This window comes from Grampus griseus (genome assembly GCF_964374135.1).
Source record: "Grampus griseus genome assembly, chromosome: 11".
Classification (NCBI taxonomy): domain Eukaryota; kingdom Metazoa; phylum Chordata; class Mammalia; order Artiodactyla; family Delphinidae; genus Grampus; species Grampus griseus.
Genome location: NC_139005.1, coordinates 51,305,235 through 51,319,948, shown reverse-complemented (window position 1 = coordinate 51,319,948; position 14,714 = coordinate 51,305,235). Strand labels below are relative to the sequence as shown.

General features: G+C 42.3%; 1 protein-coding gene across 1 annotated transcript in view; it reads left to right on the top strand.

The window, feature by feature from the left end:
• The window catches only part of GNS (glucosamine (N-acetyl)-6-sulfatase), a 60,811-nt gene that overhangs the window by 22,050 nt on the left and 24,047 nt on the right, over window positions 1-14,714 (top strand). Inside the window, exons 4-9 of the mRNA XM_082665170.1 lie at window positions 1,911-1,976; window positions 2,412-2,510; window positions 4,021-4,188; window positions 5,832-5,914; window positions 7,726-7,844; window positions 9,564-9,667. Coding sequence (XP_082521296.1) covers window positions 1,911-1,976; window positions 2,412-2,510; window positions 4,021-4,188; window positions 5,832-5,914; window positions 7,726-7,844; window positions 9,564-9,667 — 639 coding nt within the window. The remainder of the gene's footprint in view (window positions 1-1,910; window positions 1,977-2,411; window positions 2,511-4,020; window positions 4,189-5,831; window positions 5,915-7,725; window positions 7,845-9,563; window positions 9,668-14,714) is intronic.

Sequence of the window (14,714 nt, the reverse complement as noted above, 5' to 3'; positions counted from 1 at the left end):
GTGGTTATTCTTTCTTTAAATAGTCTCTGGAGCATTTGTTTAAAAATTGTCTTAGGACTGCTGTGGTCTGAGGCATATTCCCCCTTTTCCTCAAGAATTCTGCTTGTCCTTTGGCTGTCATGGTATCTTTGTTTCCATTTCCCCCTTTATCAGGAGTGGAGTGAAGAATTTTTTCCTCTGGGCATCTTTTCCTGAATTATAGCGGCTTAATGGTTAACCCACTTTCTGAAAACTGGGAGCAGATTGTGGAGAGATCAGTGATGAAGGAAAAGCACGCAGAGCCTGAGACATTCAGACCATTGAAGCATGTGGCTGAGTGGTTAGTGTGCTGGCCTTGAGGGCCTGGATGGAGGGAGGCCTCACTGTGACCTGCCGAGGCCAGATTTCAGGGCCTCGAGTCCACCACATTGGCCTTAGCATTTAGTCGAAGTTCAGGCTTAAACGAAATAATGTGTTTGAGAGTGTTTAGGGTTATCTCTTAAAATAAAACTGGGGATTCAGGACAAAGAGAAGATGCACGTTTTCTTATGTACTTCATCTGTGGTTGCTAGAGATCTTAATATCTGATCTGAATTTTGTTAATTCTCCCCCTCCCCGCAACAGTTGGGGGATTTGCAGCCTTGTGGATTTGATGAAAAATGAGTCGGTTTGAAAAGAATCATGAGCACTGTGATGGGTTAAAGCTATAGGTCATAAAGAGACCTTACACTACTTTGCATGTTGAAGATCATCTAACGTATACAAAATTAGAAATTCTTCAAAATACAAAGACTTAGGGGACTTCCCTGGTGGTCCAGTGGTTAAAATTCTGTGCTTCCAATGCAGGGGGCACGGGTTCGATCCCTGGTTGGGGAACTAAGATCCCACGTGTCGTAGACACAGCCAAAAAAAAATAATAATAAAGATTTAGTTCTTAGAGGCACTGCCTTAAATGGGCAGTATTAAGCCTTGTCGAGATAAAATGGGATGATTCTGTGGTCTCTTCACTTAATTCATCTCATTAGATAAATTGAGTCCAAAAATAGACTTCACCAGCAGGACAGCTGAAGTGATAGGCTGGTGGCTTGTAGTCTGATGATTTGGGCTGTTAGCCACAAGGTTGGCTGGACCATTCAGTCTAGGCCATCAGTAGCTCAGCAAATGAGCCATGTGGCCTAAGCTATGTGGCCTTTCCCTGTAAAGGGCCAGAAGTAAATATTTCAGGCTTTGCAGGCCATATGTCTCTATAGTGACTCTACAGTTCTGCTGTTGTAGCAGGAAAGCAGCCACAGACTTACATAAACCAATGAGTGTGCCTGTGTTCCAGTAAAACTTCACCGCGACTGAAATTTCAATCTTATGCAACTTGTCACAAAAATATTCCTCTTTTGATTTTTTTTTTTTTTTTTTTTTTGTGGTACGCGGGCCTCTCACTGTTGTGGCCTCTCCCGTTGCGGAGCACAGGTTCCAGACGCGCAGGCTCAGCGGCCATGGCTCACGGGCCCAGCCGCTCCGCGGCATGTGGGATCCTCCCGGACCGGGGCACGAACCCGTGTCCCCTGCATCGGCAGGCGGACTCTCAACCACTGTCCCACCAGGGAAGCCCTGATTGTTTTTTTTTTTTATTCAAGTATAGTTGATTTTGATTGGTGTTTATATTTTTTAATGTTTGGAAGAAAATTCTTAGCTTGCTGGCCCCACAGAACAGTAGGCAGGCTAGATTTGGCCCGCCAGCCATAGTTTGCCAACTCCTGCCTCAGAAGTTCCTAGGACGATAGTGTTCTTTACTTTTTGACTGTTATGTGTTTGAGGAAATTGAGCACCTACCATGTTTCAGGCACTGATCTAAAAAGATTCTGAAAGTTTCCTGTTTCCTCCTGGTCTGGTCACGTCCTAAGGACTTCTAATGCGCTGCTTGTTTTGCTTTGCAGTATGGAGCCCCAGATGCAGGTGGACTAGCACACGTTCCTCTGGGCTGGAGTTACTGGTATGCCTTGGTGAGTGATTAACGAAGTCAGTGGCAATTCCGCACAACCCTGCAGATGCTGTTTACTTTCTGCTGTAGCTCTGATGTTGACATTATTTGGTTTGCTTTTATGATTGACCATTTTGTCTCCTTAAAAGAAAGTCTGTTGAGTTGTGAGTCACTCTGTTTGTGGGATACTTTTCTTGCATTCCACAAGGTTTAGCAACATGTTTTGCTGTTCTACCGGATCCATTTCTGGCTTTTTAAACTAGGACATATTATTGAAACTGTGCTAGCAGTTAATAAAACCCTAGTCATAAAGTCCAATTCAGTATTGACTTGAGCAATTACCTTTTTTTTTTGTCTTATCACTATTTAAACAGAGTATAGTTTAGCCCAGCATGGTTTCCAACTTTCATTTTGTGTGCTGACCTCATAAAAAATCTTACTTTCCTCTCTTTAATAGGAAAAGAATTCTAAATACTATAATTATACCCTCTCTATCAATGGGAAGGCACGGAAGCATGGTGAGAACTACAGTGTGGACTACCTGACAGATGTTTTGGTGAGTTACTGAAGCTCTGTGCTTGCACTTTAGCTCATGTTTAATTAAACTCTCTGCCTAGAAAATCTTTACTTGTATTTGTTAATGTTGGGTAACATGAATAACAACTTGGTCTAAATGCCAAATAATATTTCCAACTGATTAAAAACTCCTGAGGGTGTTTTTCTTTGTAATTAAGCCAGGCTCAGATCTAATGTTCTTGAAATTCCAGCAGAAAATCCCTTTTCCAAAGGCTAATCTCTAAGACTATAGAGATTACTTCGAAGAGGTTTTACTTTGTAGGGGTTCCTACTCTTGATCCCAGTTTTACTCACAAGCTACAAGATGGCATCTTCATCATGAGGGTGGCGGGATAGGGATAGGGAAGTTCTTCAGGCATTGTATATTATATATAAAAAATACTGAAATTGGGACGGGAATTTGGGACTGTCCTTTCCTGTCTAAGATGTATCTAATGACAGCCCCTCCATAGGGCATTCATTCACCAAGTACTTCAGCACCCATTATAGCAGGTGTTCAGCAGTAAATGAAACAGAGTCTTTGATCCTGTGGACGGTAACCTTGTAGTGGAGGATTTTATTTACCCGTATGTGTGTTGTCTTGTTAGATGGCGATTAGCTAGAGAAATAAGGCAGGGGATGGGAGTTACATAGATAATATTTAGGCAAAATCCTAAAGGAGATGAGAGTGAGCTATACAGGTCAGGGGAAAGAGTGCCACAGGCAAAGGGAACAGAAAGGGAGTGTGCGTGGCAGGTTGGAGAAACCACAGGGTTTCTTGCCAGGGCTGGAGTAAAGTAGGGGGATGGGATGGTGATTAGAAATTGATAGTATCTTTTGAGTTTAGTGTTGGGAATAAATGAAGATGTAAATCAACTAGGAAATTAAAAACACAGCATGTGTGTGGGAAGCTTTCATTTTCATAAAGTATCTCCAGAGAAGCAAATGAAAAATTTAAGTCCATATAAATTAAAACCCTGGTGTGGTGTATTTAGACTTAATATTGTTCACTTAGTTTAGCTACTTCAGCTGGCACAGCTTAGGATATCTACTCTCTACATATTTTTGTAAAATTACAGTAACTTAATTCACTTTTCCCACTGTTGTGAATTAGGTTGGCTCTCTTTCTATGTTCTTTAAAGCATCAAATGTGTATACTCTAAGCTGCATAAATGTATATACTCTAAGCTACATTAATATGTTAATACTAAAATGGCCAAATTACTATTTTTTTTCCTTATGGGAGGCATAACAATTTTAAGGTCATGTAAAATCATCAAAACCCTAATTGCTTTCTTCGATGGTGTGCTTTTCAATTTTTTATTGTGTTTGCCTGAAAGCCAAACGATCTGTTCCAGCAACACGCTTGCAAGTGACTGTGACATAGACTGTATGCTAAGATTGGTGGAAAGCTAATAGGGCCCTGTACCCCTGTTCACCAGAGAACAGGTATCTGTCAGGTCCTCAACTGTGAAGTAGGGTAAGCAATGACAAATCTTTGTATATGTCAGGCCAATGTCTCCTTGGACTTCCTGGACTACAAGTCCAACTCTGAGCCATTCTTCATGATGATCTCCACTCCGGCACCTCATTCTCCTTGGACGGCTGCACCTCAGTACCAGAACACCTTCCAGAACGTCTTTGCACCAAGAAACAAGAACTTCAACATCCATGGAACGGTAGCTTCCCCTAACCCTTGCATTAAGCCATGCTCGATGTGATTAATTGTGTAATATACTTGTCAGGGAGTCTTTGAATCATATAGTTGGTCTTCCTTCTAAATCTTTTAAAGGTAGTTGCACCTGTCGCTAACATACTAGGTAGTATACACTTGCTTCAGAAGTCAGATAAGGTTCGTGCCACACACCCAGTGGGCAGCTGGAGAGTCGGTGGACAATGGTAAACAAACGCCATCTTTCCTGACTACAGGCTCTTTTGATAACCTCTGTGCTGGCACTCCTCCTGCCCGGCAGTGGCTGAGACATGTCCCTTGGGACTGAGCTGGGCCTGCAGCAGTCTCCTTTGGGTGGCCCTCACCAGGCCCGAGGCGTAGGAAGAAGAGGGGTGACACAGTGCAACGTGATTGGGAAGGGAAGTTGAATGGAGAAATGAGCCAGAGCAGGCCGTGACCTAAATACTGTTCACTTCATATACCACTTACCCTTCCTATGGCACAGGAGATGGGCAGTTTGCTAGTTCAAAGGCAGAAAGCTTCTACTGCCTCATGCCTGTTACCCAGAAATCTTAGTTGCTTGCGAGGTGGTAGAAAGAATGAGTCTTGGAGTTAGAGTCCGTATTACCACTTTCTAGCTCAGTGACCTGACCATGAGCAAGATGCTTAACTTGCATTTTTCTCTCTAAAGTCGGGGATCCTGACCTCTCCTGCAACTCTTGTATGGATTAAAATACACAGAAGCGTCTAGCATGTTGCCTGGCACATTGTAGGCATATGCTTGCCATGGATGACATTAAAGATGAGTGAACCGAGTTTGAAACCTGGGTGCCATTCTCTCTGTGTTCCAAAGGAAGTTCATAGAAGTTCCCATGACTAAGTAAGGTTAGAAACTTCAGGTTAAGTAAGTCACTCTGCTACAGGATTTCTCAGAGTTATCCGTGTTCTGACATGAATTTGCAGCAGGAAGAGATGCTCTGTGGCATTTGTCAAGCATGCTAACTAAAGAAGGCTTTGAGGATCACAGTTTGCAAGATGGCAGCTTAGGGTTTTATGAATGGGGAGGAGAGAATAAATGGTATTTGGCAATGTTTTGTGTTTTTTTTTTTTTTAACTGTGACTCTTTTATTTATATGAGAAGAATCCTCTAGATTTGGACTTGAAGTTTTAGGAAATTGCTATGATGAAATTTTTCCCAAGGTCCAAGGATGATCGCTATCTTAGGTAGGAAAGATAGAGGGCCATGGAATGCTGACTTATTAGGCAAAACTTAGAGGAAGGTAAAGTGGATCTTTATCCTTTTATAGTTTGGGTGGTAGACCCAAGTTATAAATTTAATCTTCTGGTTAGTAGTTTCCAGTATCTTTCACGAAATCTCTTATTAAAGCTGCTAACAAAGGAGCCCAGGCCTTCTGCCATTAAGGAGGTGATGAGAAGAAGCTAAAGAATGAGTGATAATTTGCAGAAAGTTTTTTTTACCAACACAGGGGAGGGAAGTAGGGGTGGGTGGTGGAGGGAAAATCTGAAGTTGCTTAAACAGGCTCCAGTTAGTTCCTTTTTTGCTCGAGTAAATGATCTTTTTCATTATCTATTCTACGAGTTTGACTGTGGTGACTTGGTGTTAACTTCTGTTTTTCTTTTAAATTTTAGAACAAGCACTGGTTAATTAGGCAAGCCAAGACCCCAATGACTAATTCTTCAATACAGTTTTTAGATAATGCATTTAGGAAAAGGTAAGAGCTGCTCCTTTCCAGTCTAGGTGGTCTTTGAGGACCCTCAGAAGCAGCCCATGAACAGGGAACTGCACCACATGGTTATTTCTGAGAAAAAATCAGAGGGTAGCAAGATGTTGGGAGAGACTCTGATGGGAGGTCTTTACATTTAGCTACAAGGTGGTCTTTGGACCTCAGGTCTAATTAAACAGTCCGTTTTTATGACTTGTTAAAACATTGCAAATTGGAGCCATTTGTTTTTTTTTTAACAATTTTCTATATCTAAAGAAAAGGTTGGAAACAACCTAAGTGTCCACCATCGGATGAATGGATAAAGAAGATGTGGCACATATATACAATGGAATATTACTCTGCCATAAAAAGAAACGAAATTGAGCTATTTGTAATGAGGTGAATGGACCTAGAGTCTGTTATACAGAGTGAAGTAAGTCAGAAAGAGAAAGACAAATACCGTATGCTAACACATATATATGGAATTTAAGAGAAAAAAAAATGTCATGAAGAACCTAGGGGTAAGACAGGAATAAAGACACAGACCTACTAGAGCATGGACTTGAGGATATGGAGAGGGGGAAGGATGAGCTGTGACAAAGCGAGAGAGTGGCATGGACATATATACACTACCAAACGTAAAATAGATAGCTGGGGGAAGCAGCCGCATAGCACAGGGAGATCAGCTCGGTGCTTTGTGACCACCTAGAGGGGTGGGATAGGGAGGGTGGGAGGGAGGGAGACGCAAGAGGGAGGAGATATGGAGACATATGTATATGTATAGCTGATTCACTGTTACAAAGCAGAAACTAACACACCATTGTAAAGCAATTATACTCCAATAAAGATGTAAAAAATAATAATAATAAAAGGTCGCTTTGTGAGAGATTAGCCCCAATATTTGCCTGAGACCCAAAGGCTTAGGCTAGAGCAGAATATTTGCCTTTGCAATTTTTAGTTTCCAGGAAATTCTTACTTTCTCTTAAGGTGCATTTAGTTTTAGACCAGGGGTTGGCAAACTTTCTGTGAAGGGCCAGATAGTAAATATTACAGGCTTGTCGGCCGTATAGTCTGTGTCACTGTTGCTCAGCTCTGCTGTTGGAGCGCAAAGCAGTCCTGGACAAGACAAGAATGAATGAGCATTGGCTGTGCTACAGTAAAACTTTATACATAAAGCAAACAGCGAGTTGTTGTTTCATGGGCGTAGAGTTTCAGATTTGCAAGGTGAAAAGGTTCTGGAGATCTGTTCCACTATGTGAATATACTTAACGCTACTGACCTGTACCCTTAAAAATTGTTAAAACAGTAAATTTTATGTTATGTGTTTTGTACCGCAGTTAAAAACAAAAACACAGACAGTGGTCAAGCTTTGGCCCATGGCTATCGTTTGCTGACCCCTAGTTTGACCATTAAACATTGTTGTAGCCAGGTCTGTCTGAATTCATCTCTATCAGTCAGTGCTGAGTTGACAGCTTTCCCTTCCAGTAGTCTTTTATTCTCATCACCAGCCACGATAAATAATAAAGCTAAATGGTTATAAAAAGCCTCATTTATTTCTGTAGAATCGGTTAAATTTGGAATCAACTAATTGTGTTCTGGAGTTTTCTAATCTGTGCTTTGCAATGAATGGAAGGAAAGGAAATAGAGGATTTGAGCTTTTTGGGAGAGTGACTCTGAGGGGTTTTTTTTGGGAAGGAGGTTGGGAGTTTTTTTGTTTCGATCTGGTTTTGGGGTGCTTTTTGGACTTCGCTTCTTTGGCAAGATGGCAGTACCTCAGCATTGTCTCTGAAGTCCCATTGCTGCCCTCCGTTCACATCCAGGTGGCAGACTCTGCTGTCAGTCGATGACCTGGTGGAGAAGCTGGTCAAGCGATTGGAGTTCAGCAGGGAGCTCAATGACACCTACATCTTTTACACCTCAGACAATGGCTATCACACAGGTAAGGGGCGCCGTGACCTTGGCGAGGTGCCTTTCCTTTCTCGCTCAATCCGTAGCACTGGCAGGGAGCTCCTGTCCTTTTGCGGCAGTGGACAGGCCAGAGGGAGGGTCTTGCCCTCAGGGCCCCTCTGGTTAGAGGGCCAACTCATCTCCCCTGGTGAGAGACCAGGTTCCATTATTTGCTATTTCACAGGCTGAATTACATGGTGTTCTAGGAGTCTGAGCAGAGAGTGAGCTTGATGGGTTAGAGGCAGGCTTTATGAAGTAGGTGAGAAATTGAGCTAGATTTTAAGGACAGTGGATCTCAGGGAATAGGGGTGTGACATTTGACACAGGAAGACCACGAGAGGGTTGTCCTGGGGAAAAACTTTCCTGTGAAATGAGGTGTTTTGGTGTGTGTGAGTTTTGCTTTGTGTTTCTTTTCACAACTGCAGTATGAGTCACCCCCGTGTCCTTGACTTTCATCCTTTCTTCTTGGACCTTCTCTAGTTAAAAATCAGTACTTTTTTCTCTCTCCACTCTTTTAAATTTCCTGAACTGGAAGGGAATTAACCTGAGGTTTGTTTGCACGGAAGCAGATAGATGAGGCGTTTCCTGCGGTGTTATGAATATTTCTAAGCACGCACAGTAGAGACTAGTAAAATAACTCCCATTGTCCAGCTTTCGTTTCCAGCGGCACGAGACCAGTCTTTTGAATTCCTCATACCTTCTTCATGTTTCTGTTTTAGCTAGAAGTTTTTGAAGAAACTCCAGATGTTGTGATTCCATACGTCAACACTCGATTGTGCACCTGACTAGTTGATTAGCTATCAGAACCTACACGAAGTCCACACGCTCCCTTTAGTTTTTATGTGTCTTAAGGCTGTCCTTTGCCACCGATTTATTGGGAAAACTCGTCTTCTGTCCTTTAGAATATCTCACATTCCAGATGTAGCTAATTGCTCATATAATGCCTTAACTCATTTATCTGTGCTCAGCATTTTCTGTAGGTTGGTAGTTAGATCTAGAGTCTTAATAGAAGTTCACGTTTTCAACAAGAATGCTTTCTAGTTGATGCTGTCATGTACTTCTTATTGCTTCATTCACATCATGCCGCTGGGGTGTCTGGTTGCCTCACTTTAGGGATGCTGTTACTGTTTGATGGCTCATGTGGTATCAACTTGAGCCCATCCTATGAACCTTTTGTGGCTAAAACGTCCACTGATGATTGTTGCTTAAATCTGTTCCCTCAAAAATTGCGAAGTTTGGCTTCATAACTCTATCCTTCCTTCTGAATTTACTGGCTGGAATTCCTCAGGAAATTCCCCTCACCAGCTGTTTGGTTATCTTGAAATAGAGTTTATTCAGGAAAGGCTGGATAAATGGTTTTCTCCCTTTATTTAGCAGCTTTTAGAGTAGCTTCATTCCATTGTGATCAGGTCGAGTATCATACATAAATAGCGTATCTTTGCTTCAATACTTTCTAGTCATTCTTTTTGCTGAATTTGCCTGTTTGAGACCAGGGTGTCCCTCTAGGCATTTTTTTTTTTTAAAGATGAGCTCATTGTTTCCTGCCTTGTAGTAATAAGAGACCCAGGCAAATTTAAGCTTTCCATTAAAACCCCATAATTAGTAGAACAAGGCTGTTTTTGATTTTTACTGTTCATTGAATGAATGCATGCATGAGTGACATTTCTATCTCGGCTCCATCTTTACCCTATGCTTTTTTTTTTTTTTTCAGGACAGTTTTCTTTGCCAATAGACAAAAGACAGCTGTATGAGTTTGATATCAAAGTTCCACTGTTGGTTCGAGGGCCTGGGATCAAACCAAATCAGACAAGCAAGGTAGGTTGCTGACAAGGTGATGTAGCATTTGCCTGAGGAAAGAAAGCTTTTCCTCCTAAGAGGAGGCTGATTCAATTTCTCCTCCTTTGAGGATGAAGGCTGATTGGCTTAAGATTTTTTGCAGTGTATTTGTAAGCCTTGCGAACAGTGGTTCTTTTTTCTTTCTTTTTTTTTAATTGAAGTATAGTTGATATACAATATTCTATAAGCTACAGGGGTACAATATAGTGATTCACAGTTTTTAAAGGTCATACTCCATTTAGTTATTTTAAAATACTGGCTGCATTCCCGGTGTTGTACAACATAACCTTGTAGCTTATTTTATACCTAATGCTCTTAATCCCCTACTCCTGTATTGTTCCTCTCCCATCCCATCTCCCCACTGGTAACCACTAGTTCTCTGTATCTGTTCTCTGTATTTTGTTATATTCAGTAGTTTGTTGTGTTTGTTAGATTCCACATATAAGTGATATCATACAGTATTTGTCTTTCTCTGTCTGACATGTCTCACTTAGCATAACACCAGTAAACTGCTGGCCACCCACTGCTAGATGTATATGTATCGTATTAGCATGAAGAGCTTTTGTTTGTGTTTTGAGACTAGATTTTTACTTGGTCCTCGAGCCGTGACTCTCCACCAGGGTGCTCATCAAAACTACCTTCTGAAACTGAAAGGCTCAACATCTAGAAAGGTTGAGATTGACTCACTTGAACTGGAATAGAATCCCTGCCTCTGCTTTTTTTCTTAAGTTCACAATGATTCTGAGAGGCAGCCCAGTTTGGGGCCCATAGCCCGGGAGAGCAAAGCTCTTCAGGCTTTGTTGTGTGTGCACATCCCCTGGGGGCCTTGTTGAAATGCAGATTCTGATTCTGCATTCCAGCCTGCTCGCAGGTGTTCCCAGGTGATGTCTGCTGCCGGTCTGACCTCCCTCTGAGTATAAGGCTACAGAAAGGGTGTTGTCTGAGAATTTAGTCCCCCTCCCTGTGGGACTCTTCCTCACTAATGCCTTTCTACTTTACTGATTCTGTCTCCTAGTACTGTCATAAAGTACCACGTTCTTTTGTTACCATTTACATTTGGTTTCAAACTGAGTTCCTAATACTGAGGTACTTCGTTCCTAGAGTTCATGGGCACCTTGATCCAAAACACTGGTCCAATGTTGGGAGATAAGAATTGATAGGCTCTACCAGTTGTTTTCTCTTCCCTAATACCACAGTCTCAGTCCCAGCTCTGTGAGACAAAAGAAAATGAGCAAATGGATTCTTTTTTTTTTTTTTTTTTGCGGTACGCGGGCCTCTCACTGTTGCGGCCTCTCCCGTTGCGGAGCACAGGCTCCAGACGCGCAGGCTCAACGGCCATGGCTCACGGGCCCAGCCGCTCCGCGGCATGTGGGATCTTCCCGGACCGGAGCACGAACCCATGTCCCCTGCATCGGCAAGCGGACTCTCAACCACTGTGCCACTTGGGAAGCCCAGCAAATGGATTCTTTAAGCTAAAATTGGAAAAATAGGTCAGAATTTCTGGGTATACTGGTGCTTGAGTTTAACTTGGGGGTGTAATGTTTACTCTGTTTAAACGTCTGTCATTCACTTATTTCCTTTCACAATGCTCTTGATGGAATTCTGTTAAAATTCTCTCGGAAACTTAAAAGGGCCTTCATAAGTGCCTTTTGAATTTTCTTTTTCTTTTAAGACCCACATTCCTAAAGGCAGTCACCTTCCACTACAAATTCATTACCCTCTAAACAGGCCTCTTCTGTCAACGGAGGTAGGCAAGTTTGGAAGACCATTCAGTCTTAAAAGTGTTTTCTTGATCTTGGTGTTGGGAGCTGGTTGAGGAGAGCACGTCTGCACCTGTGTGCATTTCTGAGGAGCAGGGCCACGTCTAACCGGTGTGGGGAAGGCGGCTGATGAGAACAGAACGACGTGTCAGCCAGCTGCCCATGGAACAGACTGTTCCTTTTTCCTTCAAGTTAACAGTGGCACTAAATGTTACAATCAGAAACTTCACTTTCTCTAAGCCATCTAAGTGAAACCAGGTCCTAGGAAGCCATTTCAACAATGATAACCGTTATTGAATGCTTAGGATGTGACAGGTGCTGTTCCAAGTGTATTACCTGTATCAACTCAGTTAACCTTCACAGCCTTATGAGATATGAATACTGTTATCCCCATTTTACAGATGAGGAAACTGAGGTATACAAGTTCAGCGATTTACCCAAGATGATGTAGCCAAAGAATATCAGAGCCCTGCACTTGAACTCGGGCAGTCTGGCTGCTATACACTTAACCAAAGTCCGTACACTCAACCATCACACTACAGCTCAGACAACAGTATTTCTTAAGTATCGTCCTATGCCAGCGCAGTATACCAGGAGCCTTGGGGCCACAGCAAGAGCAGTTAGAGAAGATCAGTTCTTAACTCCCTGAGTCAGGGGGAGCCAGATACCTGAGCTTCAGTTGTCAGTGAAAGTCTCTGAGGCATTTGGGCAGAGACCCGGGTGTCAAGAAGGATTGAGTCGTGCAAAGATCTGTGGGAGCGTATCCTGAGCAGCAGAACAGTGCATGTGAAGGGCACAGATAGGAGAATGAGCTTGGCCTGTTCAAGGGACAGAAGGTGGCAGTTGTCCCGAACTACTTTTACTTCCTACTTGGATCATCTCTCTCACCTCCTTGCCTTTGTACAGCTGGCTGCGCCTTCTGTGTGAATGCACCTCATGCCCCTTTCCCCTGGCTAAGTTCATTGTCCTTCGGGGCTTCGGTTTAGGGCTCCCCTAAATGAACGTCACTGTAGACCCCCGCCCCACATGGAGTGGGTGCCTTTCCCAGCTGGCCTCACACTTACCACACCCGACTGAGTTTGTCTTTTTAACTCTAGGAGTCCTTAGTTGAGAGGTATTACCTGAACTTAGAAAACCCAGCTTTTAGTGGGAGTTTGGAGTTAGCACATGTAAAGCTATTATATATACAATGGATAAACAACAAGTTCCTTTTACTGTATAGCACAGGGAACTCTGCTCAGTATTCTGTAATAACCTAAATGGGAAAAGAATTTGAAAAAGAATAGATACACATATAACTGAATCACTTTGCTGTACACCTGAAACTAACACAACATTGTTAATCAACTATGCTCCAATATAAAAGAAAAATTTTTTTAAAGGTCCTATTATATAGCCTAGGGAACTATACTCAATATCCTATGATAAACCATAATGGAAAAGCATATTTAAAAAAAAGAATGTATCTCTATATGTGTATAACTGAATCACTTTGCTCTACAGCAGAAATTAACACATTGTAAATCAACTGTAATTTAAAAAAAAAAAGAATACCCAGCCCTTAACATACAATGGGTGACATCCAAGTTGTGTGAATGGATATATTACCAAGGTCACACAGTAAGTGGCAAAACCAGGTCTGAAAATTAACCGCCTATTCTCAAAATCCATGTTTTTTTGGGAATTCCCTGGTGGTCCAGTGGTTAGGACTCTGCACTCTCACTGCTGAGGGCCTGGGTTCAATCCCTAGTTGGGGAACTAAGATCCCACAGCGGCGTGGCCAAAAAAAAACAACAACAAACAACCATGGTGTTTGACACTCTGTGCTGACATACGTGGTTTGAGAAGTATGAAGTGCCCTGCTTCTATCTAACACAGTGTGTCAGAGCTGGTGGGTGATTCATCGTGTGCTGGCAGCAGACTTTTCTTGGTGCAGGTTCTGTGTGAGGGCCACAGGGTGGTGAGTTGAGCATAATGAGCTGTGCTGGCAACAGCCTAGTAGCCAAAATAGGACATGTTTGACCAGTGGATCTGGCTTTGTGTTGGCTATTGGGGTGAGCCAGGGGCAGGTGGTATGGGTGGATGCCAAACATTGGCTGCTGAGGTCTTCTCCTCTGGCTATAAATTAATCTAGCTTTAGATTTGGTGGTAGAATTTCTTCAAACGGGCTTTAAGGAAGGAAAAGGTTAGTACGAAAATGGAAATGACATAGCATGATCCAGGGGAAATAAAACCGAACTGGGAGTCAGGAAGACCACCTACTGGCTTTTAAGACTTTGGACAGACTAAGCCTTGGTTTCCCCATGTGAAACTGGGAGGATGCTAAGGGCAAATTCTCAAGTGTAACTAGGTGATGCCCTGGCTTACTCCTTGTTAGGGAAGTGGGGCATGAGGGGCAAATCCAGATGAAGCAGCCCAAGATGTGTAGAGTTCTCTGCTTTCAGTGCTTTTCTTTTTTTTTAAACATCTTTATTGGAGTATAATTGCTTTACAGTGGTGTGTTAGTTTCTGCTTTATAACAAAGTGAATCAGTTATACATATACACTTATCTCCATATCTCTTCAATAGATGGATTTGGGGTGCTCTCTGGTGTGCTTTGAGTCTTTTTTTTGAAAGCCTTACGTGAATTCTTTAACATCAGGGCTTAAAAGTCTGTTTGAAAACCTGATATACCCTCCTGGGAGCCCTTATTCTTTTGGGTAATTCTGCAGTACTGTCCTTCTTCCAGAGCTAAAAAAATAAGCAGGTTCAAGGCATGATATCCCTCGATCTCATGCCCCACAGAGTTTTTTAGGGCCTTATATTTGATCAAAATGTATATATACTTTAATCCTAAGAATATTCCCAAACAAACTGTGAGGCTGTGATTCATGAAATAATTTACTTGGTCTTGTCAGAGCGTTTTCTGTTCCAGTCCTTAAATGCATCTTTATAGTCAGTGATAAAAGCAATAATACCATTTTAGGAACTCGAAATGCTAATGTTTCTAGATGTCATTAGGGCAATGGGCTCATAGTATCCATTCTAATCCTTGGTTGTATAAAAACCAGAGAGAGGTATAATTCTCTCTTGAATTCTTCACTCATACTTGGTATCTACTAGAAGTCTCCCATCTCCTGACATTGTATGCTAATTTTGAGACTCTACGTCTTAGTCAAACAAAACCCAGTAGGGAGAGAATTTGTCCATCATTTTTAGGGAGGATGTGATCATTGTAGATACCTGGGAAGAAAGAGTCCTGGTGGTGGCGTTTATGGTACTTGTG